At 52.7% G+C, this 23,082-nt stretch overlaps 9 protein-coding genes across 9 annotated transcripts; 5 read left to right on the forward strand and 4 right to left on the reverse strand.

The window, feature by feature from the left end:
* Positions 1-201: 201 nt before the first annotated feature.
* On the reverse strand, positions 202-825 carry M421DRAFT_99426 (cyclophilin-like protein; the record flags this gene model as incomplete). Its single annotated transcript, XM_033598754.1, has 2 exons — positions 202-684; positions 814-825. The coding sequence occupies 2 exons, from the start codon at positions 823-825 to the stop codon at positions 202-204; spliced, it is 495 nt and encodes a 164-aa protein (XP_033451087.1).
* Positions 826-911: 86 nt separating this feature from the next.
* Positions 912-2,765, forward strand: M421DRAFT_360560 (arrestin domain conatining protein). Its single transcript, XM_033589668.1, has 2 exons — positions 912-2,276; positions 2,324-2,765. The coding sequence occupies exons 1-2, from the start codon at positions 1,314-1,316 to the stop codon at positions 2,564-2,566; spliced, it is 1,206 nt and encodes a 401-aa protein (XP_033451088.1). The 5' UTR covers positions 912-1,313; the 3' UTR covers positions 2,567-2,765.
* A 2,225-nt stretch (positions 2,766-4,990) lies between these two features.
* On the reverse strand, positions 4,991-6,732 carry M421DRAFT_418313 (ethanolamine kinase 1). The gene is made up of 3 exons (XM_033591737.1): positions 6,610-6,732; positions 6,174-6,460; positions 4,991-6,121 (listed from the first exon to the last, which is right to left on the reverse strand). The coding sequence occupies exons 2-3, from the start codon at positions 6,454-6,456 to the stop codon at positions 5,130-5,132; spliced, it is 1,275 nt and encodes a 424-aa protein (XP_033451089.1). The 5' UTR covers positions 6,457-6,460; positions 6,610-6,732; the 3' UTR covers positions 4,991-5,129.
* A 163-nt stretch (positions 6,733-6,895) lies between these two features.
* Positions 6,896-7,368, forward strand: M421DRAFT_418314 (uncharacterized protein). Its single transcript, XM_033591738.1, has 2 exons — positions 6,896-7,272; positions 7,328-7,368. The coding sequence occupies exon 1, from the start codon at positions 6,900-6,902 to the stop codon at positions 7,212-7,214; it is 315 nt and encodes a 104-aa protein (XP_033451090.1). The 5' UTR covers positions 6,896-6,899; the 3' UTR covers positions 7,215-7,272; positions 7,328-7,368.
* M421DRAFT_418315 (ammonium transporter 1) lies at positions 7,171-9,560 on the reverse strand. Its single transcript, XM_033591739.1, has 4 exons — positions 8,949-9,560; positions 8,833-8,897; positions 7,852-8,781; positions 7,171-7,802 (listed from the first exon to the last, which is right to left on the reverse strand). The coding sequence occupies exons 1-4, from the start codon at positions 9,060-9,062 to the stop codon at positions 7,379-7,381; spliced, it is 1,533 nt and encodes a 510-aa protein (XP_033451091.1). The 5' UTR covers positions 9,063-9,560; the 3' UTR covers positions 7,171-7,378.
* Positions 9,561-10,631: 1,071 nt separating this feature from the next.
* On the reverse strand, positions 10,632-12,432 carry M421DRAFT_418318 (transcription factor Tfb4). The gene is made up of 3 exons (XM_033591740.1): positions 12,259-12,432; positions 11,325-12,209; positions 10,632-11,276 (listed from the first exon to the last, which is right to left on the reverse strand). The coding sequence occupies exons 1-3, from the start codon at positions 12,302-12,304 to the stop codon at positions 11,086-11,088; spliced, it is 1,122 nt and encodes a 373-aa protein (XP_033451092.1). The 5' UTR covers positions 12,305-12,432; the 3' UTR covers positions 10,632-11,085.
* Positions 12,433-13,231: 799 nt separating this feature from the next.
* M421DRAFT_3128 (monooxygenase) lies at positions 13,232-15,237 on the forward strand (the record flags this gene model as incomplete). Its single annotated transcript, XM_033589221.1, has 2 exons — positions 13,232-13,440; positions 13,569-15,237. The coding sequence occupies 2 exons, from the start codon at positions 13,232-13,234 to the stop codon at positions 15,235-15,237; spliced, it is 1,878 nt and encodes a 625-aa protein (XP_033451093.1).
* Positions 15,238-15,752: 515 nt separating this feature from the next.
* M421DRAFT_90647 (uncharacterized protein) lies at positions 15,753-16,792 on the forward strand (the record flags this gene model as incomplete). The annotated part of the gene is made up of 4 exons (XM_033597878.1): positions 15,753-15,815; positions 15,935-16,051; positions 16,153-16,671; positions 16,721-16,792. 4 exons carry the CDS (start codon positions 15,753-15,755, stop codon positions 16,790-16,792), a joined length of 771 nt encoding a protein of 256 aa, XP_033451094.1.
* Positions 16,793-19,295: 2,503 nt separating this feature from the next.
* Positions 19,296-20,828, forward strand: M421DRAFT_411008 (uncharacterized protein; the record flags this gene model as incomplete). Its single annotated transcript, XM_033590395.1, has 7 exons — positions 19,296-19,349; positions 19,395-19,423; positions 19,829-19,881; positions 19,930-19,951; positions 20,043-20,069; positions 20,268-20,328; positions 20,374-20,828. 7 exons carry the CDS (start codon positions 19,296-19,298, stop codon positions 20,647-20,649), a joined length of 522 nt encoding a protein of 173 aa, XP_033451095.1. The 3' UTR covers positions 20,650-20,828.
* Positions 20,829-23,082: the final 2,254 nt, after the last annotated feature.

A 23,082-nucleotide genomic window follows, 5' to 3' on the forward strand; every position in this document is an offset into this window, starting at 1 on the left:
CCTGCGTTTGGGTTTGGGCATAGATACCAGGGCTTCGCCAGCCACAATGAAGCATATGACCGCATCTTCTTCCAACATTTACTTCCATCTGTTCTTCTGTCATTGCGTCGTGACCCGGCGTTTCCGTGCTATGCGCTCTTTACTGCCCATGCTCCTTGAGGTTTTTTTCCCTGTGACTCTGACTGCACTCCTGATGCCACCTCACCCGGCCAAAGGATTCGCGTGGATGGTAACCTTCTCGATAACGACCTTCTCCTGCGGCCGCGACTTCTTGTCGACCGGCACCTTCTCAATATCATCGAGCACTTCCTGCCCCTCTAGCACTTTCCCAAATACAGTGTTCTTGCCGTCCAGGTGCGGCGCAGGCGCAAACGTGATGAAGAACTGGCTGCCGTTCATATTCGGACCCTTGTTCGCCATGCTCAGGATTCCTCTGGCGTTGTGCCGCAGCGCAGGCGAGAACTCGTCCTCGAAAAGCCCGCCGTCATTGAAGATGGATGCACTGGCCTTGGACTTTGGGTCAGACGCAGGTGCGCCGCCCTGGACCATGAAGGTCGGGATCAGGCGATGGAAGGGCGAGCCATTGTAGAAGGACGAGGCGCACAGGGCGAGGAAGTTCTCGGCGGTCTTTGGGGTGGCCTCGCAGAAGAGCTCGAGCTTGATGTCGCCCTTGGAGGTGTGCAGCTACAGATGTGTTAGTCAGCTTGCATGTAGATGCATGACGACAACGACGGCGACGACGACGACAACGACGACGACAACGTTGGGCCAGATGCGCCTGTCAGACGGGCATGAGGGTGTGGGCACACTCACCGTGACGGACATGGTGATGGAGCGCCGGATGAGCTGATCTATCGGGCAAGCGTAGACTCGCTACTCGCTCAGCTCCAGGCCCCACCGGTGCTTGTCTCACTGCTTGGTGCTCGGTGCACGACTGCAAGTCCGGCGCCAGTAGCCCAGGCTGTGGGGACCCTGGCAGCAGCCCTGCCGTCACCGGCGGCCCTGGCTCGACACGACCGCGCATCGCCCGTCCAGCATCCCCACCACCGCGCTCGCTGCCTGGTAGCGACTGCAGCAATCGCCGACTCGCCCGCCGCTCCTTCGCCCGCCCGCCCTGCGCGACCGCACGTCTCGCCCATCGCATCCCCACGTCAGCGCGCGGAAGGCTGCCTGCCTCACTGCCCACAGCCCGTCCGCTTGGCGCTCACCCTCGCCCTCGAGCGCAGTCTCCGCCGACTGCAGCACACGGCGCCCGCCCATGCGGCGCCTGTCCACGCCCCAGGCCTGCGCTGCTTCATGCTAGAGAAGGCGACATGGCGGCTTTTGTCCGGGTGTCGGGCCCGCCCAATTCCAACTTCCTGGTCGGCTACCCAGGCATATCAGCCACCCTGCCGCGCATAGAGGGCCGCGTCGAGATCCGCCCGCTGGTGGGTGTCTCTGCGCCCGTCAACGTCTCGCTCGTCACCATTGCCCTGCACCGCCGCGAGACCATCCACCCGTCCGCCGACAGCGTCACCAAGAAGCACCTCGCCGCCCCGCGCAAGGACATCACCGACCTGGTCGGCAAGGAGATGCTGCTGTTCCGCTGCTCTTCCGGCCGCGAGCACGAGAGCATCCTGTCCATGGACCTGCCCTTCGTCATCTTCATACCCTACGGCCGCGGCGGCGAGGAGGTGGCGCGCCGCGTCCCGCCTGCCAGCCTGCAGCTGCCCTCGCGCACCGCAGAGACCTTCTACGAACTCGTCGTCACTGTCCAGCAGGGCCACCAGGAGCAGAAGAAGTACGCCTTCCCCGTCCCCATCCAGCGCTACGACACACTGTCCACCTTTGGCATGTACAATCGCCCCGAGAGCGCCGAGCGCGTCACAGACCATCTCGTCACGCTTGGCATAAGTCTCCCGCGGTGGAGCTACGGGCCGCTCGACCCAGTCTCGGTCTACATTAAGCTTTCGCCGAACCCAGACTGGCTATCAAAAGCAAAAAAGGTCACGATAAAACAAATCACAGTGGGCATAGACGAAGAGATCATATTCAACCACGAGGGCGACGAGCCAACACGAAAAGTCAAGACGTTGGCCAAGACTGCACAAGCAGTCGGCGTCAAGATGCCGGAGGCAGGCTACTTTACGAATCTGGGGCTGGTGTTTCCTGCGAAGGATTTGAGGGACAACGACGGCATAATACCAAGAGGCAGGAAGGAGTTTCCCATGTACGCGGTCAATGGCTTCACAACGACGGGGACGCTCTATAAGATTGAGTACTACCTCACAGTCAAGGCAAGTCTTGCTCTATGCGACGCAATGGTTCCGCTAACATGTGTCAGGCCCAGATGAGCTCCGCGCGAGACATTCTACTACGGCAACCCATCGTGGTGTGTCCTTTCGACCACGCCGGATGCAAAGAGGAGATGGAAGCCATTGAACAGGCAGCGAAAGACGCTGCACACGTGGCGCCAGATAACCCAATGTTACCAGCGAGTCACATTGTCAGGGCGAATGATCCCAACGGGCTGGCCGCGCTAGGAATTGCGATTGTTGGTGGTGTACGGAAGCCCCTGATCGAATGAGCGGCCCTTACAGACTTGTTGTTTGCACCAACAAGGACACCTTGACCACCTGTACCACAGGCAGGTTGTCCAATTAGGACCATCGACAACGTCGATACGGTCGCCAGCAGGCCCGAGCAGCGCAGAGCTTTATTCACGAGCAACAAAGGCACCTCAGGCACGAACCTTGAGATGAGCACACGACGATTACCGCACTCGAAAGCAGGGTAGCGAAGACCCTCCAAGGACCAAAGCCTCGAGGCCAGACCTTTGGGTTCGATGATTCCCACGTTATTCGGAGGCCCACATGCATCAGGCGTTAAGGAGCTGGGTGAACATCGTCCTAATTCCTCGCTCCGTGTTCGCACACGATATGATACCTCTGCATCGCCCTTTCACTTTGTAGCATACATGGTCCCTAGACACTACTGGCACGGCTTGGTCCATGAGATGGCCGGATCAGAAGACGCGAGATTCCAGGGGGGGAGAGTGGGAGGCAGAACGCGTCCACAGGGACCAGGGCAAGACGCCCGAATGTAAAGCAATCCAAAATAATACTGTGCGCGTCCCTTTTGGTACTCTGCGTTCGGTGACTTGCACGTTGTGGCCCTGACTGGTCTGCGTGTCGATTGACTCGATGGCATGTGCGTTGGGCTATGGGGTCTGAGATCAGTAGTTCTGCTGCCGCACTTTCCCCGCCCAGAGTCGGATCTCTAGCTATCACACCACCGCATGAGAAGGATTTGTAATATGCAGAACGCAGACGGCGCGCTGGAGACGTGGTTGCCCCGAACAAACGGGAGCGTAGACCGTGTAGATCTGTCATGTCGAGGAGAATCGCAGCCGGTGAAGGAACACTGCTACCTCAGGCAGGAACGAGTGTGCTTTCGATCTTCGAGCACACGTTCGCACGTCTTGCATCCGATGGTACTCGAACCACACGTATCGAGGGGTCCAGCATGACGCACCGAGAGAGGCAGAGTTACTGCATCGGGCAAGGGAAGAAAGAGGTGTTGATCACGGTCGGGAATAGCGGCTGGAGAAGCATTTGAGAATAGAGAGCAGCCAACTCGTCAACGGCAAGATTCCCCCAACCTTGTGTAGCATTTATCCGGGTTCCGTGGTCCAGTCCAGACTTTGAGTACACGGCATACGCAAACTGCTCTATTTCCATGCAGGGTCCGTATCGGGTCCCGGACTTCCATCACTCGAGCGTATGTAGTTTGGTAGACTTACGACTACGCCCGAATCCCTGCATTATCTTGAACTGCGAGGGACGATACAGCCTTCCGCGGCTTTGGGCAGAAGTCGGTAAGATATTGTGATAGACTAATGTGGCAGTCTTGTTGTTGTGCCGATTAGAAAACAGAAACCATCGATCGTCGAGATCCAGTTGACCCTGATATCTCATAGCTAGCTCAGATTCATCGTTGAGGCACATTCCTAGCTAAACTATCGCACTCCAAGCTCTTTCGAAGATACAACGCATCAGTCCAATCTGCTGTGATCTTTCCGATATGTCACGTTGATTGATGTATATTATATCGATTCATACGGTCCTCTCTTGCGTAGCGTGCTGCGAATAGAGTAGAGCATCACATAAGCTCACCGTCACCTTGACGGACATTCCGGAAAAATGGATGGAAACGTCGCGTATGTCCGATCCCCAAACGTAAGACAGTACTTCATAGTGAGGGCTATCAGCACTCGTCTGGCTATCCAGATAAGCAACGCAGAGTTCGCAGCGAAAAAGCGCGGCATGTTGTGGGGCTCGTTCGACAAGGAGCAGTCTGATCTCTCATTTTTCGTCCAATATATGGTGTAGTTATCGGACGTAGTATCTTCATTACGACCATACCGAGACACGTCGCGTGCTTTCTTGAGGTACAGGCTGGAGTCGTGGCCGTGTGTGAGTGTGCGAAACCTGACTGGTATACATACTGGTCCTGGATTGCCCCACCGAGAATTGACTGTTATCTCGTGGAGTCTGATGGGTAGTCACACTCTTAGCAAGCCAATGACTTCTTGCACAAGCTTTGTATCTAGATCGTACCAATGAGGGACCGACCGGGAAGCTATTGTCTTACGCCTCAGTATCACGCCGAGAAAGAGTCCTTCACTTGGAGATCCGATAAGCAAATATCTCCCCTTCATCTGATTACTGGCAAGATCTGGCGATAAGACATTGCTGGTATTAAAAATTGTGAAGCGGTGGCTGTGTAAGTCAGCAGACTATCCTACACACCTCTCCATATGGCAATATTAAACCCATCACCTTGTGGCATCAGGTCTCAGCAAAATGTGCAGAAATACTATGATGACAGGGCGTTCGAGCCGAGGAGACTCGTGCCTTTCGACGGTACTGGGTATAAGATTGTGAGCTTGGTCAAGCATAGTGGGAACAGTCTCTGAAGTTGAAGTGTTGTTATTAAACGTTCTATAAAAGTCTGTTGTAGTAAGATACCCTCTGATGAAGTAGGCATGATATGCGCGACGTCTAGCGCCTTGATGAACATGTTGAAACGCCCGCTTACTCCCAACGCCCGTGGAATCAATGCACCCAACTCTTCTATGCACATCTCCTCTACTCGTCCTTGGCCCAGATCTGCTCTCGCAGGGGCATTGGTTCTCCTGATTTCTCTCGCTCGCCACTGCATTCTCGCTTCCACGCGAAGTACTCGCCAAGCCTGATCTCTGCATAGCCTGCATAGTCGAAGTCGATAAGCGAGATTTGTGCCTGAATCAGCGCCCATATGCCCCAGTAGAAGCCGGGTACACCCCGAAATCTGTCGACTTGATTGAACAGCTCCTCTACGTCCGACTCGCTGTGTGTTCTATTGAGATGTATGCTGGTGCTGCGGAGGTACTCGCGGAGGAAAGAGCGACGCACGCGACGCGTGGGCAGGACGTTGTAGTCGCAGTCGAAACCGCCCCACTCTGCAAAGTGGTTCGCAATATCGAATGCGGCGGGCGCTGGTGTAGAGTACTCGTAATCGATGAAAGATACAGATGCCGCTGCCGTCTCTGGCTCCTCAGACCCGTTGGACGAACTAGAACGACGTGAGTTCGAAGCGGACGACGGTGAAAGCTCGATGATCACGTTTCCACAAAGGAGATCGCAATGAGCAAAGATAAACGGGTTCGAACCGCCAACGCCAGGCGTGTCACCCAGTAGTCTTGTCAGGGAAGCGAGTTCGGTAGCAAGGTGCTCTCGGCGTGTCGTTTGCGCGGTGGTGCTTGTTGGGAGCGCATCGATCCATTTTTGCATAGTTGTCCACACATTCGGGACTGGCTTTCCGGGCGTGAGCTGGGACATAGCCACCAAAGAAGCACGCTTGTTGTTGGCCTCAAGTTGAGATGGAGCAGGACATGTGCTGCTGATACTCGATATTGGTAACGTGGCATGCCATTCTCCCAATCTTTGAGCTACTCCGCGCCATACATCTGGTCGTCGCAGGTCAGCAGGTGAGCACACGCTGCCTGGAACGAATTTGTAAAGGAGACCGTTCTCAAACCGGGCGTAGAGGAAGGGTGCGAGGCCATGGCGAGCAAGGAGGCAGTGTGACCGTGTCTCTTCTATACGACTGTCAGTGTCTACTATGAGCTAGTATTGGAGTAGAAGACGTACTCTCCCGGTCAATGAGCACATCGGTGCCCTTGCCATATGCGCGCAGCAGAATTGCATCCTCATCTACCTCTGCTGTCGACAGGCCTGGCAGCTTGTTCACTGCCTTCAACAGCGTGTTTGTGATGCCATCTGTAAAGCGCACAAACTCGATTGTGTCCTTGGTCACTCGCCAGTCCGGCCGCAGTGTCAGTATAAGGTGAAGGGCCGAGTCTTCCGAGTTTGAATTGTCGTAGTGCTCAGAGATGTGCGGTAGTGAGTCGTACGGAGATTGTGACTTATTCATTGTGCTGTCCCAGGCCGTCAGTGTGTATTTTCTAATGTGGCGGTGTAATTTGAGAGGCGCAGAATCGTGGGAAATTGACGTCTTGTGGCATGTGACATCCGAAGTGCAGGTACATCGCGGTGAGAGATACGAGGTTCCAATTGGGGTACTCACAGGACGAGTTTACGAGCGCAGGGTATCTCGAATCAGGCACAAAGCATCGAGGAGGAAGACAAGAGTGTAGCGTAAAGCAGGAATGAACATCACCGCCCTGTCGCGTGGGCGCGGCCCTTCGCGCCTTCCCCTTATGCTAAGAGCAAGCCCCGCACACGAGCCACACTTCTGCGCACAGACGGACCCTGATCCACTCACTCTGTACGCACGACTGCCACACAGCGTTTCCCCTCTCTTCTGGCGTTCTCCTCCCCACGGTCCTGTTTCTTTGTGCATACTTTTTGTGCGACATGATATCCATATCCTTATTTGCTCGACCGGCAAGGCCGGCTCTGCCACTGCTGTGGCTTGTCATGCGCAAGCACACGACATGCAAAGCGTCGTCACCGCTCTCCCAAGCTTCGATTCATGCACGCCTCTTCTGCCGATTGGCTCGCCAGCCGCCTTTGACGGCAAAGCAGCACGTGATGTTGAACAGCAAGGTACGCAATGACAGCGTGGCTTTTCTGGTGCAAGAAGTTCAGTCACCGCAAACACCACATTGTTGCTGCACAAGCACAATCACTAGGGTGGTTGTCCAGCCTGGAGTTGCACCTAAAGCGTGAACGGTTGAGGAGCCATTGATTCAGTCATCCACACATATACTACATTACGCAAAGACAGGTACGCTCAGAAGGCCTTCAGAAGAAGTCTAGAAAGAGAAGAATAAGTGGTATAGAGCTCAGAAACGCTGGAATAGGAATGAAGACCCAGCCTGGGATGCAGCTTATCACGCGCGATGCGCCCAGTCAGCAAGCTGGTTTGCAGAGTCCACCGAACCCTGATTCTTCTCGTGGTGACTGGTGATGGCCATGCCGGCGCTATTGTGGTGCAGCGAGTGCATTGACATGCCCTCGTCGACATCGTCGTCAGGCACCTTCAGCTCGCGAGTGAGCTCAACGTAATCGTAGGCAAATTCGCCGATCTCGACATCGTCGATACCGAGAGCCTCTTCTTCCTCGGTAGCGCGCAGGCGGAAAGCAGGCAAGAACTTGCCGATGAAGTCGAGTGTAGCGAGGATCAGGCATGTGCCAACGAAGGAGTATGCGCCTCCAGCGAGAGAGTCGGCAAGCTGGTAGCCGAGCTGTATCCAGTTGTGGTTCAACCAGCCGCCGGAGATGACCGTGTAGCCGTCGAGATGGGCAATGTAGTCACTAGACGTTGTTAGTTGGACGTTATCTGGTAAATTGATGGATCACTCACGCAGCAAAGAATGCAGTAAGGATGTTGCCAATGAAGCCACCGACACCGTGAACGGCGAAGATGTCAAGAGCGTCATCACAGCGAAGAAAGTACTTCAGCTTGGTCGCGTAGTTACAAGCAACGCCACCGACAGCACCAAAGATGACGGCAGCCCAGGCAGGCACGTATCCGGATCCAGGGGTGATAGCGACCAGACCGGCAATAACGCCAGAACAGAATCCGACTGTTGACCACTTGCGCTCCAGACGGTAGTCGACGAGGCACCACGTAATGCCACCAACACAGGCTGCAAGGTTTGTGCATACAGCCGCCATGATAGCGCGCAAGTTCGCAGCAAGCGCCGAACCGGCGTTGAAACCGAACCATCCAACCCACAGGAAGACAGTGCCGATGACAATATGGGTAACGTTGTGGGGTCGGTAGTTCAGCTCCTGGGTACCGTGACCGCTGCGCTTGCCCAGCATGTACGAGTAAGCCAGAGCGGCAGTTCCAGAGGCAATATGTACAGGTGTGCCACCGGCAAAATCGAGGCCACCAAGTTGGAAAACCCATCCAGATGAGTTCCAGGTCCAGCAGGCGATGGGATCGTAGATGAGTGTGGACCAGATGAACATGTAGATGACGCAGGGCAGCATGCGGCCGCGCTCTGCGACAGCTCCAACGGCAAGGGCAACGGTGATGGCAGCGAACATGCCCTGGTATAAACAGAACATCAAGTCTGGGATCCTCGAACTTCCAACTGATGGAGCGCCGAGTACATTCTTGAGTCCGAAGTTATCAAGGTTACCGATGTACTTTCCAGCGGTGTGCGAGAAAGCCAACGAGTAACCCCAGAAGAACCACTGGAAGCTGATGACAGCCGTGGCCATGACACTCAGCCATAGCAGCGACAACGCAGACTTTCTCCTCGCAAGTCCAGAGTAGAAGAAACTACATTCTCATTAGCCTGACCATCTTCGAATTCGTGATCGTGATACATACCCAACTCCCGGAATCATGAGCAGCACGAGCGCGGTACTCGTAATCATCCAAGCGATATCGCCCGCCTATCCGGATTAGCCCCGCGGATTGGCCCAACATCTCCGTGACCAACTCACATCATAGAAAACATTGAGGTTGTACAACTTGCTGTCGCCTCCCGTCGCAATAGTAGCATTGTTAAACGCTTCAAGCGGCGTGGTCGGGTCCGCGCCAGAAGTAACAGGGTCCATGGCTGCCGATGGTCAAGGATCGTGACTCTCTGAGGCTCAACGGGGAGTCCGCTCCTGGGTTAAATGACAAGGTGTCGAAATAGCGTGTGGGTGGAAAGTGGTATGGGGTATATACAATATGCACAGATTAGGAGCGTCGAAAGGAAGAAACGAAGTGGGTAGACTGGAGCGTGTCCGTCGGCGATCTCCAGTTGCTGGGATCTCGGAGTGGAAAGTCGCTTGGCGGCCGTACAGATAAAAGCAAACAGCACGCTTCGAATCCGAAGATCGCACAAGGCTTTGTGAGGCGTCGCTCAGCCTGCGTCAGTCAAAGAACAGGGAAAGGGTCGATGGGTATGTGTGCATATGTGTGCGTGAATTGCTAACGACAAAGCGCACCCAGTACGTTGGAGGGGCGTGACAACTATAAACGTTTATAGCGCAGAGGCCTTCCTATCATTCGACTCTAGGCTCGGGCTTTCGTCCAAGCATCAACCCCAGAAGGATCCCAGGAAGCCACTCGCTGGGGTGTCAGATACGTGAAGGAGAAGTGAGCCAATGTGCGTTAGCGACGGGGGACTGATATCACGCAGGGCTTTGCGCTAGACCGCGTGCGTGGGATGCAGCTGCGCAGATTCGGAATATTGCTGTGGACTGATACCGGTCGAACACGTTCCAGCATGAAGGTTCCAAGATTGCGGGATTCAGGGCTGCATTGCGCACGCGCAGATGCAGACGCGATATGGCGGGCGTCAACAGCCAATGAGACACGAGATTCCTTATCTTTGCACAAAGACGCTAAGTTGTGAGGACGGAACATCGGCCTCTGGGCGCGCCTCATTTGGACAACGATCGAAACAGTCTCTGTGTGTGTTTAGAAGAAGTATTTGAGCCCAGGACACCCTTCCCTAATATAAGCAAAGATCAGGAGTTGTGCAGAGGCTTGGACATACAAACACCATGGTAAGTACCGAGAAGATGCACAGGAAGATGGCCGATGAAGCCTTATCAGTAGGTACCCTCGAGATGTTTCAAAGTCAACATCCCGATCCAACTGCCAACTCCAAGTCATCCCGCGGACGGACCGCAGCTCCAACGGGCGAGCTTACAGACCCTACCCGTTTCGTTCTCCTATGCCTTTGTCTGGGATGATGCTCCTGCTGCAGGACCTGCAGGAGTCGAGCACGGTGGCGATGGCTATTAGAAACATTAAAGCATGTTTACTTCTTTGGATTGACTCCAACATTGTCGAATCTCGCGTGCTGATGGCCCCAACAGCGGCTTCAGGGGCCTGTCGTGATGTAAGATACCTTGCCGTGTCTACATCTTCTGGCGACCATACAGACACTTTGCCATTCGTGCACTTCGGTTTCGATTTTTCGATTCTGGGTGTTTGGAGTATCTATTGTGCCGTGATATGTCCGTGGTATGAAGCATCTGGGCCCGTCCGGAGCTGCTGCTAACAGAGCCATGAACGTGCATGGAAAATTCCGCCACACCGACTCTGATGAGAGTAGCTTATTTACTACATACCTCTCAGCCAGATTTCCATTAGGTCAGTAGAGTATGTAAGAACCTTACTCGCATGCATGAGAATCTGTAAATTGGTATTGATATAGGTGGGTACTCTGGGCCTATGCTCCCGTACGCCAACCAAGTTCTCTGCAATCATTAGACTTGAAACGAAGCTACAAGCTCGCATTATGAAAATTCTGACAACATAATCACGGCGGCACTGTAACGTTCACCGTTCGCCTAATGCGATTGATGTCAGGCTTTTCCCGCGGAGCAGCATCATGCTACTTTGCTCGTATACCACGGAGGACTCTGTCACCTTGTGCGTGATGCACTCGCTCACTTCTAGGTGAATGTGCAAAAGCGCACACATACCCTTCTCGACGTATTCCGTACGTGGTCCTTGAAAGGCAATTATACTTGCTAGGATGCCAAGGCATCTCCTCTTAATGACAGGACGAACAACCTTTGTGTTAGCAGTGTAGTCACGTCGAGCGCGAATGATTCGCGAAGGTTTCGATTTGTATGATCAGGGATGCATGGGTGTGCCTGATCCCGCGGGTGTGTTGCCGCCTGGAGTGGCAGTGTCGGTTCCTGCCTTTCTCTTCTTTTTCTTCTTCTTCGGTATGAGAGCAGGAGGATTGGTCAGAGCAGCGCGCAATGACAGGTAAGACCCACAAGTGAGACACAGGTTGTCTGGCAGATTAGGTTCGCAAAAGACTGGGGCCGGTCAGTGATCGGTCAACACGAGAGTGCAAAAGCACTTACTACTCAGGCATACGCTGCAAACATAGCCAATATCTACTACCTTTCTGTGACAGAAACAGGCTGCACGGAAGTCGACACCTCCTGCACTTGGTATAACCAGGCTCGCACGCGCTGTGGCGTCTGGTAAAAAAGCCATCATTAGGTACAGCAACAATCCTTCAGGGCGCTCTGGCTTCATGTATACACCGCCGGTCGCGTCACTCGCTTGCTGCAACAGCACAGTATCGCCAGCCAGCTTGAGGATGTCGATGGGAATCTTTTTCCTTTGTGCGGCGAAGATCGAGTTCATGACCGGGATGTATTGATTGGCCAGATCTCCAGAGACCGAAACGATTAGGATGCGTGATGTGAGCGCGACACGATCAACGTGAGCATTCTCGGCGTCAGCAAGCGCTGCCATGGAGTTTTCAGTGCCAGAGGCGACAGGCGCATGTTGTATAGTCGACTTTGAGATGTACGTCAAAGCGAGTGATAAGGCGCCGCCAATCAATGTTGTTGGTGTTGCTGCAAGATGACTTTCGTTTGTCTCATTCAAGAGCTTCGCAAAGTTCTGCAGAATAGTACTTTCCACGACGGCAAAGGGCCGGTACTTGTTGGGGCTCTCTTGATGTGACCTTCCCGCCCCGCTGCCGTTCATCTCGATATCACCGTTTGAATCGCCATTGTGCATGGGTTGTGAGGGCTTCTTGGTAGGATACAGGTAGCTTGTCTTATGCGAGTGCGAGGCTATGACTGCGACTTCGTTTGCGTTTCCGGATGCCAGGTGCGCATTGATGAAGATGAGGATGTTGGCCAGGGCGGCAGAGAGAGAGAGCGTTGACGAGAGATGTGCCCAGGCGTGAGGATTTGTATCAATCACGATGGTAAGCAGAGACGGCGGTGGTGCTAAGTAGAGTCAGTCATCAGCTTGAAAAGTATATCAGTGCAACTTGACCTTCTTCCGTCTTCAGATGACGATCTGAACCATCAATATTGTTCATGGTGGCGCGCTGTTGTTGGCCTGCTCTAATCCTTCAGTACTGAACAGCTACAGAATACCCCACAGTATGACGATTGGTAACAACTTGCGCAGGTGAGAGAAGCGTTGACGTTGGAAGCTGAGTTGTTGCTGATGCCTGTCTCGGTCAATGGTGATGTCGCGCCTGCAATTTTTGGCCGTGCGCTGCGGCGTCATGTCGCGCCTGCACGTTATCTCGCGTCAAAAGCATCTGGGCGTTCAGCCTCATCGGCAGTTGGCAGCCGAATTGGAACGTAGCCTCATATAACAGTCTTCCCCTCGAAGAGAGCACAGACAAAGCACAATCATCGCTACTCCTTCCATACTGCGCAACTAAATGCCGCCTGAACGGCCCATAACAGTAGGGCAACAGCTGAACTTTCATGCGCCGACAGCAAACGAACGTTTCTGACTGCCCAAGCGTGTTCTGATTGGTCACTAAGATACCTTCCAAATGAGATTCGACGATGCTTGACAATGTTCTGTACTTCCGGATGGCTGCGCTGTCTACCTACGGTTTCGCATGGATGGCCCAAGATGTACCAGGATCCTTCAATATCTCGCAGCGGAAGAGCATAAGAGGCACATGTCAAACGCCGATAAGATTCTCGGGCCAAGACATCCGAGTTCCAGAATGCCCGTTCGAGTCGACCGAGTCGGGGAACCGAGGCATGTGCCTCACTTCTCCGCACGCATCATTCGTACTCCGTGATCTGAGCAGCTACAGACATAAGCAGTCTGACGCTTCATAGACGCCTGATCTTTGTAGAGGGAAGCAGTCAGACGTACCTCGCAGCATACATCCTTTCACGCGGTAGTTGGAACACACGACCTGGGCTCTCAACCCAAAGATCAAGACCTCCAAATTATTTGTTCATACGAAAATTGTCGTCCCTGACGTAACACCAATATGATCTCAGAAACCATTCGCCGGGTGAATGGCTACGAGCACGATGCGTACACCTACTATCCTGTCGTCATAGTCGGCGCTGGGGCTTCTGGTATCGCCATGGCTTGTCAGCTGAAGCAGCAGCTTGGATTTGACCAATTCCGCATATTCGAAAGACAAGCTGGTATCGGAGGGACGTGGTGGATCAACAGATACCCTGGTGTTGCTTGGTAGGCGCCAACTCTTTGCATGCATGAGTCAGCACAATCAGCAAGCGCACTCAAACTTTGAGACAGCATTGCTTAGTGTCTTGAACATAATTGTATCACGAAGATTGAACATAGCTAACTTTGGGTAGCGATGTCCCTGCAGTCTTCTACTCCTTTTCGTTCGCACAAAACCCCGAATGGAGCTCGTTCCACCCTCCTGGCCGCGAGATCGTCAAGTACTACCACGAAGTATGTCAGAACTACCGGATAACGGATAAGATCGAATGCAACACAGATGTCGAGGGGTGCAGATGGCTAGACAACGAACAGCTGTGGGAAGTTACAATACGTCGCATGGCAGCGGGCATGGGAGACTTGTCGTCAAAGGACCGCGCGAAGGTTGTCGAAGAGAAGGGAGAGCACGCAGTGTACTCCGAGACTGAGATCGTCAAGGCGAAGGTTGTCATCAGTTGTGTGGGCGGCTTGGTCGAACCCCGAGGCTGGCCTGATGAGATTCCTGGTCTCGAGAAATTCAAGGGCAAGGTCTTCCACTCTGCTCGGTGGGACGAGACGGTCGACTTTCAGGACAAGAATGTGGTCGTCGTTGGTACGGGATGCAGCTCTGCGCAGATCGTCCCACGACTGCCCAATGCTCCGTACAACGCAAGGTCGGTCACTCAGCTTATGCGATCTCCACCATGGGTCGTACCTGCAGTGAGCACTCCAGGAGGTGACGAGTGGTGGGAGAAGAATAGCCCAAAGATCATGAAAGCCATTCCTGGGCTGAAGGAGCTCCTTCGGTTCGCGGTCTTCATCGGTGCTGAAGGAGAATTTCTGAAGCTGTTCCCCAACACTCCATATGCAGAGAAGCACCGCAAGCTCTACGAAGAGAGGATCTTGGCGTGGGTAAAGAAGACAGCACCTGAGAAGTACCTGGAGATCCTAACGCCGGACTATGGAGTCGGCTGCAAGAGAAGGATCTTCGACAAGCGCTGGCTCAAGAGCTTGAACGACCCAAAGATCGAACTTACCACCATGCCACTTACGAGACTGACAGAAAGCGGTGTTGTTCTCGGGCCAGGGGCTACATATCCACAGAACGCAAAAGAGGAGGACTACCCTGAACGAGAGGTCCCTGCAGATATCATCGTCCTGGCAAACGGGTTCGACACCACACGTTGGCTTCATCCTTTGAAGGTGATGGGCAAGGAAGGCAAGGATTTGGTTGAGCTCATGGAAGAGCGAGGAGGAGCTCAGGCGTACCAGGGCACTGCTATGGACGGCTTCCCCAACATGTTCCTGATTTTTGGACCCAACACCGCGACAGGCCATTCATCAGTCGTCATGGCTAGCGAAAACATGGTCAACTATAGTTTGAAATTCATCAAGCTCGTACTCAACGGCGAAGCGAGTACTGTGGATGTCAAGAAGGAAGCTGAGATTGCGTACACCAATGAGATGCAGGAGGCTCTCAAGAACACTGTCTGGCGAAGTGGATGCTCGTCTTGGTACTACACCAAAGACGGGTGGAATTCGACTGTCTACCCGTACACTCAGGTCGACTTCTGGCGTCGATGTGCGTTTCCCAAGTACAACGACTGGAACATCGCATACACAAGAAAGGGCATATGGAAGAGCAGAAGGACAAGAGCACTGCGGATGCTGAGTGTCACTCTGGCCATCATTGGTGTCTACCGTTGGCGTAAGAGTGGGCTGGGTCTGAGGAATTTGAGAGAAATGCTACAGGGGGTTCTCCAGGCCGTGCTGGCTACAGCGGTGCAGGCTTGTACAGTACTGAAGAGCCAGGCACACCTTTGAATAGATGTATCATGTAGCGAGGGAGTGATGTAGCATGTTTTCCTTATGAAAGATCTCCTGAACTACCGATCTCCTGAACTACCAAACTCTGATATTGAATCGAGGTAGATGGCCCTCGGCGACACGTGTTTCGAGAAGACACATCTTTGCGTGATGCCGAAACGACCAGATCGGCGTGCTCGGACATCATTCGCGGGGATTGGCGCGGACCGCATTAGCTGGCACCTCCGCATGGGAGGCGAAGGCCTTCATTCACGAGGCCAGGTTTCCCCACCTCGCCGCATTACAGCAGCACGCATCTGCAGGACCCTGAATTTGGCACCAGACTGCACGCACCGAGACATCGCATCCAGCATCACCGCGACGTCTGCCCTCGCCCATTGCCCGCCGTGCCAAAAGCCACGATTGCCAGGCTGTGGTGGATCACTGGACCCACCCGGAAGCGATAGCCGTGCGCCTCAAGGACGTCATTCGAAAAGGGAATTACCTAGCAGCAGCGCAGCACGACCACAATTATGCCTGAAGCCACACGCCGACTGCTCTACCAACTGAACCGCCGCTGGCTCTTTGGGAAAGTGGTGAGTAAAGACCTGGCTCTTATCGTTGCAATGCTTAGCTGCCGTCACGCGCACGGCTTTGTGCAATCTTGCCCTTATCGATCGCCATCGTCGCCGACTGCTAACATATGTTTCTGCAGCCGCTCCTGCACACGACCGTCTTCCTCCTCCAGATCATGGCCGTCTCGCTCATTGCCCGAAAATACAATGGCTACTATGCCAAGCGTCCGGTCCTTACCACCATGATCACCAACGCGGTATGTCTCCTCGTCGCACGAACGCTGGTCACGCCTGGCAGTGCGCACGCTTCGTTGCACGTCCCACAGGCGACATTGGAAATTGACTGATAATATGGCAGATTCTTGGTGGAATCGCAGATACAGTGGCTCAGACCCTCACCGCCGTGCGTGAGCGCGCAAACCGCAAAGGTGGCGCCGGCAAAGACGACTTCCTTGCCATCGAGATCCACGAGCTCGACCGCCGCAACCCGTGGCCGGACCACGACATCATCCCCGACTCGAAGAAGCTGCCGCCTCCCTTCGACTTCGAGCGCACAATCCGCTTCATGTCCTACGGTTTCCTCATGTCGCCCATTCAGCACCGCTGGTTCGGTTTCCTCTCCAGTACCTTCCCCATTACAAAGATCGGCAGCCCCTGGATACCGGCCCTCAAGCGTGTTGCTTTCGATCAGTTCTTGTTTGCGCCCGCTGGTCTTGCGGCCTTCTTCACATACATGACCATTGCCGAGGGCGGTGGGAAGCGCGCCGTCCAGCGCAAGTTCCAGGACGTCTACATCCCGGCGCTGAAGGCCAACTTTTTGATTTGGCCGACTGTGCAAATCATCAACTTCAGGGTCATGCCTATCCAGTTCCAGATTGTACGTTACTCTTCTCTTCTGCACGGCCTTCTACTAATCATTAATCCAGCCTTTTGTCTCCACTGTCGGTATTGCCTGGACCGCTTACCTCTCCCTGACCAACTCCGCCGAGGAGGCGTAAACGTCTCCTGATCCGAACGACTTCCCTTGTATATGTACCCTTGGTTCGCATATGGTCGGGTCATCGTCATCGTCGCGGCATCGTCGGATGCCTCTGAACTTCTGCTCTGAGCGCTTCTGCATAGAACTGGGTTGTAAAATAATCTGGCGTTTTGGCATCTCTGAGTCATTTTACCTGTCTGCTCTTCGGAGTGCTTACGCGCGCCTCCTAGGTCTTTCCTTCTAGATCGCAATCACAATCATCCTTTCTCGAGACATCAACGCGGCAATAAGGACATGCCGACTCATCACACAAGCACACGAACTGCTGATGAAGACAAGCAGTACATCTGTATAGACGCTAGCTTCGACATATGTACAGCTTTCTTGCGAGCAGAGTCTGTGCGAAAGGGTTTGGCCTCCCACTTGCGTCAAGCGATATCAACTGGAATTCGGCAATGACAAACGACCAAGAGCAAGCTCTAAAAACATTCGTAACGATGTCCTTTCCGATTCCACTCTGCCAATTCTTTCAGACCTATGCCTCGAAGTCCACAACAGTGTCATAAATGCGCCTCATGTACCCTTCAGAGAAGGATGTCAAAAGCTTCGACAGTTGGAGAATCTGTGGTTGATGGTTGTCATGAGAGTTGGGGCGCATTGGCCCAGGAAGGGGAACACAGTTGTGACGGGGGGTGAACGGACGTGAAGAAGGCGGTGTGAGGCCGGGTGGTAGGATTCTGGTAGTCCGCGGCCCATCATGGCCTGGTCATATCGCTTGACTTCGTCGTTTGTCCTTCGTGGCCGTTGCCTTGCTATGCACCGGTTTTCTTCACTTGCTTCTTACTTCTCCACTAACACCAATCGATCAAGACATATCAACCAACGCTCGCATCCACCAACCAAGACAAAGTTGAAGCCGAAGCGCTGATAGAGAAGGTTGCGAGTCGCACGTCCATGTTTGAAGCAGTGATTAACAAAGTCAGATCAAAGTGGAACAGGCACAGTCGGCGGAGTATATAGGCATATATTCACTCGGCAATGCTAAAGGCGGCCATTTCCATTTCCATGCCTACAAAGACGTCGTCAAGTTCATCACTGACGTTAAAAATTACAGTAAGGACGGCGAAGCCATCGAGCTCTTCCAACGCACAGAGAGCTTGGAAGGCCACCTTGATGCTTTGCGAGAGACGTGCGAGCGGGTGAAGAGCAACTAGAAGGGGTCGAAACAAGATTGATAGAATGTTGTCAAACACTGTCTGAGCTTTGGGCACAGAGGTGGGAGGACGTCCATAGCAGGTGCAAGAATCGTTGCTGTCTCGCTTGCTATTTGGTGCGGCGTGCGACACTGTCTTTGAGTTCGTTGTCACTGGCAATTGTTGTTGTTCAAGATAAAGACGGTAAACATCATTTTCCTCTTGTTCCCTCATTTCCACCAACACAGTCATGGCATCAATCGATGAGTACGACTGCGAAGCTGCAATTCTAGAAGAGCATATAGTAAGTGGCGTTCTGGAGCTGAGACGCACAAATAAGTGACAAGTTTAGATCAAGATACGAACGGAGGAGACGAAAAAAATCGTATACCTGTGGGGTAGCAGCCATTTCAAGATTAACACTTTTAGAGAAGACGGCGTCGGCAAATTTGAAGTCGAGCTTGTTTATTATGTTGCTAATGGCAATGAGCTTGCATGATTCGATGGAGCAGAAAGTACAGACAGTCATCTTGATGCCACGCGAAGGTTATTAGATCGTGTCAGCCGTAGCACGGAAGAAGAGCATCGAAGTTACCAAGACAGTGTGGGGGCCAGAGCTCTGATAAAGCAGATAGTAAGTTACCTCCATAGCCTCGTACAGTTCTGACAAGCAAGCTAGGTCTCAAGACAACAATAAAAGGAAGAAGCATACTTTCACTACAGCTTGTGGGACGACGGCAAGTATGAGGTGAAGCTTTCGAAGGAGGACGAAAATTTCGTCTCTGAGCTCGATTACTGCAACCGCAAGGGCAAAACGGTAGTTTGGATCAATCGGGAAGAAGTAGAGCGAGTCACCTTTCTACGTTGGAGCAGTTATTCGCATCAGAAAACGAACTCTTCAATCGCAGGGTTTGGAAAAGGCCACGTGCTGAAGGCCCGTCTCTTTGTGCACCAAGCTAGTTATGGCGTACTCTGAGCTAGATTGCACACATGTGTGGTTTTATATTTGCGAGTTAATGAATTCTCAACGTGACAGGGTCCGTAATTTGTCAGTTCCACTTTTAATTTGCTGTGTCTCAGAGTTTTTACGTTAGTAGCTTGATCCGAGCTGCTTGTTCACAGTTTTGATGCGTAGGAGACCGTATATCCACTTGCGATCTGCTGAGTAGCAGTCCTGGGAACCGCTATCACCTTACTTGCAGTTTGCTTTGGTATTCGATGACAACTATTTGTCTGCCAGGCTTGTTCTCAAAGGAATCACGTACCTTTTAATGCGTATATAATGCCTGCCCGTCTAGTGGTGCAGCATACCTTCATAGCACCGCAACCATGGCGTCTAACTACAAGGACGACATGAGCGTTCAAATTCTTATAGAGGAAATAGTGAGTTCGGTCAATGTACTAGAATATAACTGACACCAAAGCTAGATCAGGATTCAGAAGAATAAGAAAGAAGCGTACTTCGACTACAGCTCCTGAGATAGCGGCAGTACGATGTGGATTTCTACCACACAGGTGGCAGATACGTGACTTGTATCAGCTACTTCGATAAAAAGGGCAAGGCCAGGAAGTATCATCATCACGGCGAAAGTGAAGAAAGCTATACTGATGCTCTGCGAGACTTGATGCGAAAGCAGAGGCAAAATCCCAAGCGGCTGCCCACGGATCTTTGTTGCGCACGAAGTTGAGTTTTGTCAGAATGAGTCCTAGCCAGAGAGCTGGTCAAATTCGTCATAATCAATCGCGGCGTTTGTAACTTCTACTTTCACTTTGCTGTGTTTCGCAGTGACCTTTTGTCCAAGCCCCACTGTGACCATTACTTCATACTCGCCACACCACAACCATGATATACACTACAACAGAGGGTCTTCCACCGTGCCAAGTCGCTATAGCCGAACATTAAAGAGACCTGATCGTAAGTGAATTGAGCACCTCCAAGGCTGCCGAACTAACACTTACGAAGGCAAGGTGCAATACAAGAGAAGGTAGGCGGATGAACAGAGTAAGCACTGGACAGCTCCTTAGTCTCGGAAGTTCTGCTGAAATACGTGGATCGTACTACTGTGCTCCGTGTAGATCGGTGAATGTGGCGGAGGAGATAATGTAAATGCATAAGTCCAGTGAAAGTCGGTTCTCCTTTCTGTGTGGCGCGTTTATTTGATGCCTGCATTTGTGGCAGTTGCTACTTGATTCTTTCCGCGACCACACAACGCATCTTCTCTATACAAAGCCGTCGCATTTCCCTGAAGTCTCAATGACAACTTCTGCAACTTCATTGTCCGCGACAACAATGAGATACAGCCTTATGAATAGACCACCCGACGACAGAGTCGCGAAAGCCGAAGAAGTCAAGATCCGGATTGTACGTACTCTTTGACTTATAGCTCACGTTGACTGACAGCCTCAGATCGAGTACATGCAAAAGCAAGTCGCCGAGCAGATTGGCGCAGGCGTGAACCATCCCTACGCGTCTGGAAAATTCGACATCGCGTACTCAAAGGGAGGACCTACATATATTGCTCAACTCAACTTCTATCCCAAACTGAAGGACTCGGATGGGTTTGCCGATAAGCCCGAGGTCGTCGATAGGGGAAAGAGTGAGATCGATGCCTTAGACTCGATGTGTGCGCTGCTGCACTTTGTGGATCCGACGAGGATAGAGTATAGGAACAAAAAGTGGTGATTGCAATGAATGCGGTGTATCACATGTGAGGCGGAGCGCTTAGCAAGCATGGGAATGAATGAGAGGTCAAAGCACTCAATGGGTGATGAGATATGTTAGAAGTGTTCGACTACAGTCGCTATCAATACGTGAGTCTGTTTGCACTACAATGTTTGGCGCGGAAGAGTCCCTAGTCCCGCCTCGACGGATCGCATGGGTCATGCTGGTCGGGCTTCAAACCCAACCTTTCTGCAGTGCAATCTTTGACGTGAAAGAGCAGAAAAACGCTCAGCCTTGTTCTGCATGAATATGCTCTTGGCGGGGCGGCCGCTTTGGACTGCAATCTCCAGCGCGGAATAGCAGACAGCAGCCCAGCTATGCAGGACCAAATCTGGAAAAACCGAAAAACGGAACGTTGAGGCTTTTCGGCTGAACCAAGTAGCACTGCAATCTCTCGTGCAGAGGAACGAGCCCTGGTAAGACTTGCAATTTCCCACCAATTGGCCAGCCTTTCGTATACCGTAGAACGTCTTGCCTCATCTTGGCAAATCACACTGATACAGGTAACTCTCTACCGAAAGCCGCCAGTATCAAAGAAGGTTTGATAGGCTGCTGTAGCCTTGGATGCCTCTACAGTGCACCATAACCTGTAGCGCCGAAGCACAAATGCAGTCTCAGCCGCCCAACTGTTCATCATCAGTCGCACTGCACGTTGATCAGAGCCAGCCAAATCAAGAGCCCAAGGAGGGTTGACAATCAGCCGCAGATCTTGCGAGTAGCTCGATATAAAACGAGCCTGCGTGTGTTGGTGATTGGTAGTTATATGAGGGCTGCTCTACTGAGCATTGCATGCCGTTACTGAAGGCCAGGGTCGCGTGCGACTCGACAGATGACGATGCGGAGATTCGCATCAGTGTTGAAAAAGGGGCTGTGGTGCACCGTAGCTTTCAGTCGATGATTTTGCAGAGCTTCTCTCCTGAGCGGTGTTTGTGCAGAAGTCTACTCGAGCATCCAATGTAGACTAGGGCTGATGGCGATGTAAGACAACGGGTCAAGGGTCTGGAGTTCGGTGTAAGGCGGCAGTACGCGTACCAGTGTTCAACAGGAGTGCTGAACTTTCCCTTTCGGGCACCAGTAGTCTCGGTGTTGCAGACCAGGGTCTGTGGTGAGCCAAGAGCGGTGTGGTATAGAGAGTATAGCGTGGCGCTAAATCCTACCATATTAGATGGATATGCAAGATTCCTATTTGGGAGATGTTGGAGGCGAGATGAGTTTGCGAAGGACACAGGTGTCTTTGTGCTTGGTAATTGGGGAGTGTTTCATTTTTGCGTTCGTATGGTCCTTTGGAAACGGCTGCTGAGGTGTCAGTTGCTTGTTTGGAGTGCGGACCAGACTATGGTGTATCAGCAGTCAAGAGTTGCACAGGAATCATCCTTTGAGTATCGGATGTTGCCGGTGCTGATCGCATGCTTCACTATCAACGTGGATGAAGGTCCTAGGTAAGTTTCTGTAGCGCGACGCTACTCGCACATATATTCGACAGGAACGCTTCAAACTTCCCCTTTTAGCTTTTCTATTCTTCAGACTGCGTCTACCTAGAACTGAAACTGAAACTGAAACTGCTTCGATTCAGGGCTGTCAGAGCTAAAAGAGGGTATCAGTGTGGATGGTGCGTTTCCATAGCGCGGCGCTACTCGCACCTATGTTCGACAGGAGTGCTCAAACTTCCCCTTTTGGCTTCTTTTTTCTTAGACTGCGTCTGGGTACCAACTTTGGAACTGCTTCGATGTAGGGCCGTCAGGGCTACTGAGAGGATGCGTAGAAAAGGGTCCAGTAAGTTAGCGTGGCGTCTCATCTGCAGTCGACAACTGTTGGGAGATCTTCGACCGAGCAGTCCACGCAATTTCTCATTGCTCAGGGTCAGATCAGGGCTTGTAGTAGAAGGAAAGGCAAACATTGTTTTTGGTCCACGGTAGGGAAACGCACATGCACTTCGCCCAGCTGAGAGAGTGACCGGGGCCTTTTGTGGATGCGTGAGCTGTATGCTGCAAGACCTCATAAGATCAGTCATCGACAGCAGGTTCCACCATTTCTTCGTCGAGCCTCATCGCGCACTTCCAAAGCGCAGGGTCGTGATCACGAAGAACAGTAGAGAGTCCAGAGAGTTCGACGTCATTATAGCGCGTCGCTAAGCCCCAACATAATCAACATCCATGTGCCAAAAATTTCCATTCGAGCACTGCAAAAGTGCACATCGGGTCCGCCGTGAGCGCCGACAGCGCGTGTAACTATGGACAAGGGTTGCGGGGTGCATCAGGGTCCTTGCGCCTTCTTTCTATGGTTGCGACTCCTTTTTGCCCGTTGTGGCAGTTTGAAAGATGAAGGGTCCTCAGGGTCTGCATAAGTGTGCACTGGTCGCACGTTCTGCGAAAGGGGTCCAGGGCAAGAACACGC

Source organism: Didymella exigua (assembly GCF_010094145.1).
Source record: "Didymella exigua CBS 183.55 unplaced genomic scaffold M421scaffold_7, whole genome shotgun sequence".
NCBI classification, from domain to species: Eukaryota; Fungi; Ascomycota; class Dothideomycetes; order Pleosporales; family Didymellaceae; genus Didymella; species Didymella exigua.

Bases quoted from the DNA above. Each gene is read 5' to 3' on its own strand.
- M421DRAFT_418318 (XM_033591740.1), bottom strand. From the start codon at position 12,304: ATGAACAATATTGATGGTTCAGATCGTCATCTGAAGACGGAAGAAG. The intron at 12,210-12,258 runs GTCAAGTTGCAC...GACTCTACTTAG, and splicing joins TCATCTGAAGACGGAAGAAG to CACCACCGCCGTCTCTGCTT. The intron at 11,277-11,324 runs GTAAGTGCTTTT...GACCGGCCCCAG, and splicing joins TTGCAGCGTATGCCTGAGTA to TCTTTTGCGAACCTAATCTG.
- M421DRAFT_418313 (XM_033591737.1), bottom strand. From the start codon at position 6,456: ATGAATAAGTCACAATCTCCGTACGACTCACTACCGCACATCTCTGAG. The intron at 6,122-6,173 runs GTACGTCTTCTA...ACAGTCGTATAG, and splicing joins TGTGCTCATTGACCGGGAGA to AAGAGACACGGTCACACTGC.
- M421DRAFT_418314 (XM_033591738.1), top strand. From the start codon at position 6,900: ATGATATCCATATCCTTATTTGCTCGACCGGCAAGGCCGGCTCTGCCA.
- M421DRAFT_418315 (XM_033591739.1), bottom strand. From the start codon at position 9,062: ATGGACCCTGTTACTTCTGGCGCGGACCCGACCACGCCGCTTGAAGCG. The intron at 8,898-8,948 runs GTGAGTTGGTCA...TAATCCGGATAG, and splicing joins ACCTCAATGTTTTCTATGAT to GCGGGCGATATCGCTTGGAT. The intron at 8,782-8,832 runs GTATGTATCACG...ATGAGAATGTAG, and splicing joins CTCATGATTCCGGGAGTTGG to TTTCTTCTACTCTGGACTTG.
- M421DRAFT_360560 (XM_033589668.1), top strand. From the start codon at position 1,314: ATGGCGGCTTTTGTCCGGGTGTCGGGCCCGCCCAATTCCAACTTCCTG. The intron at 2,277-2,323 runs GCAAGTCTTGCT...AACATGTGTCAG, and splicing joins AGTACTACCTCACAGTCAAG to GCCCAGATGAGCTCCGCGCG.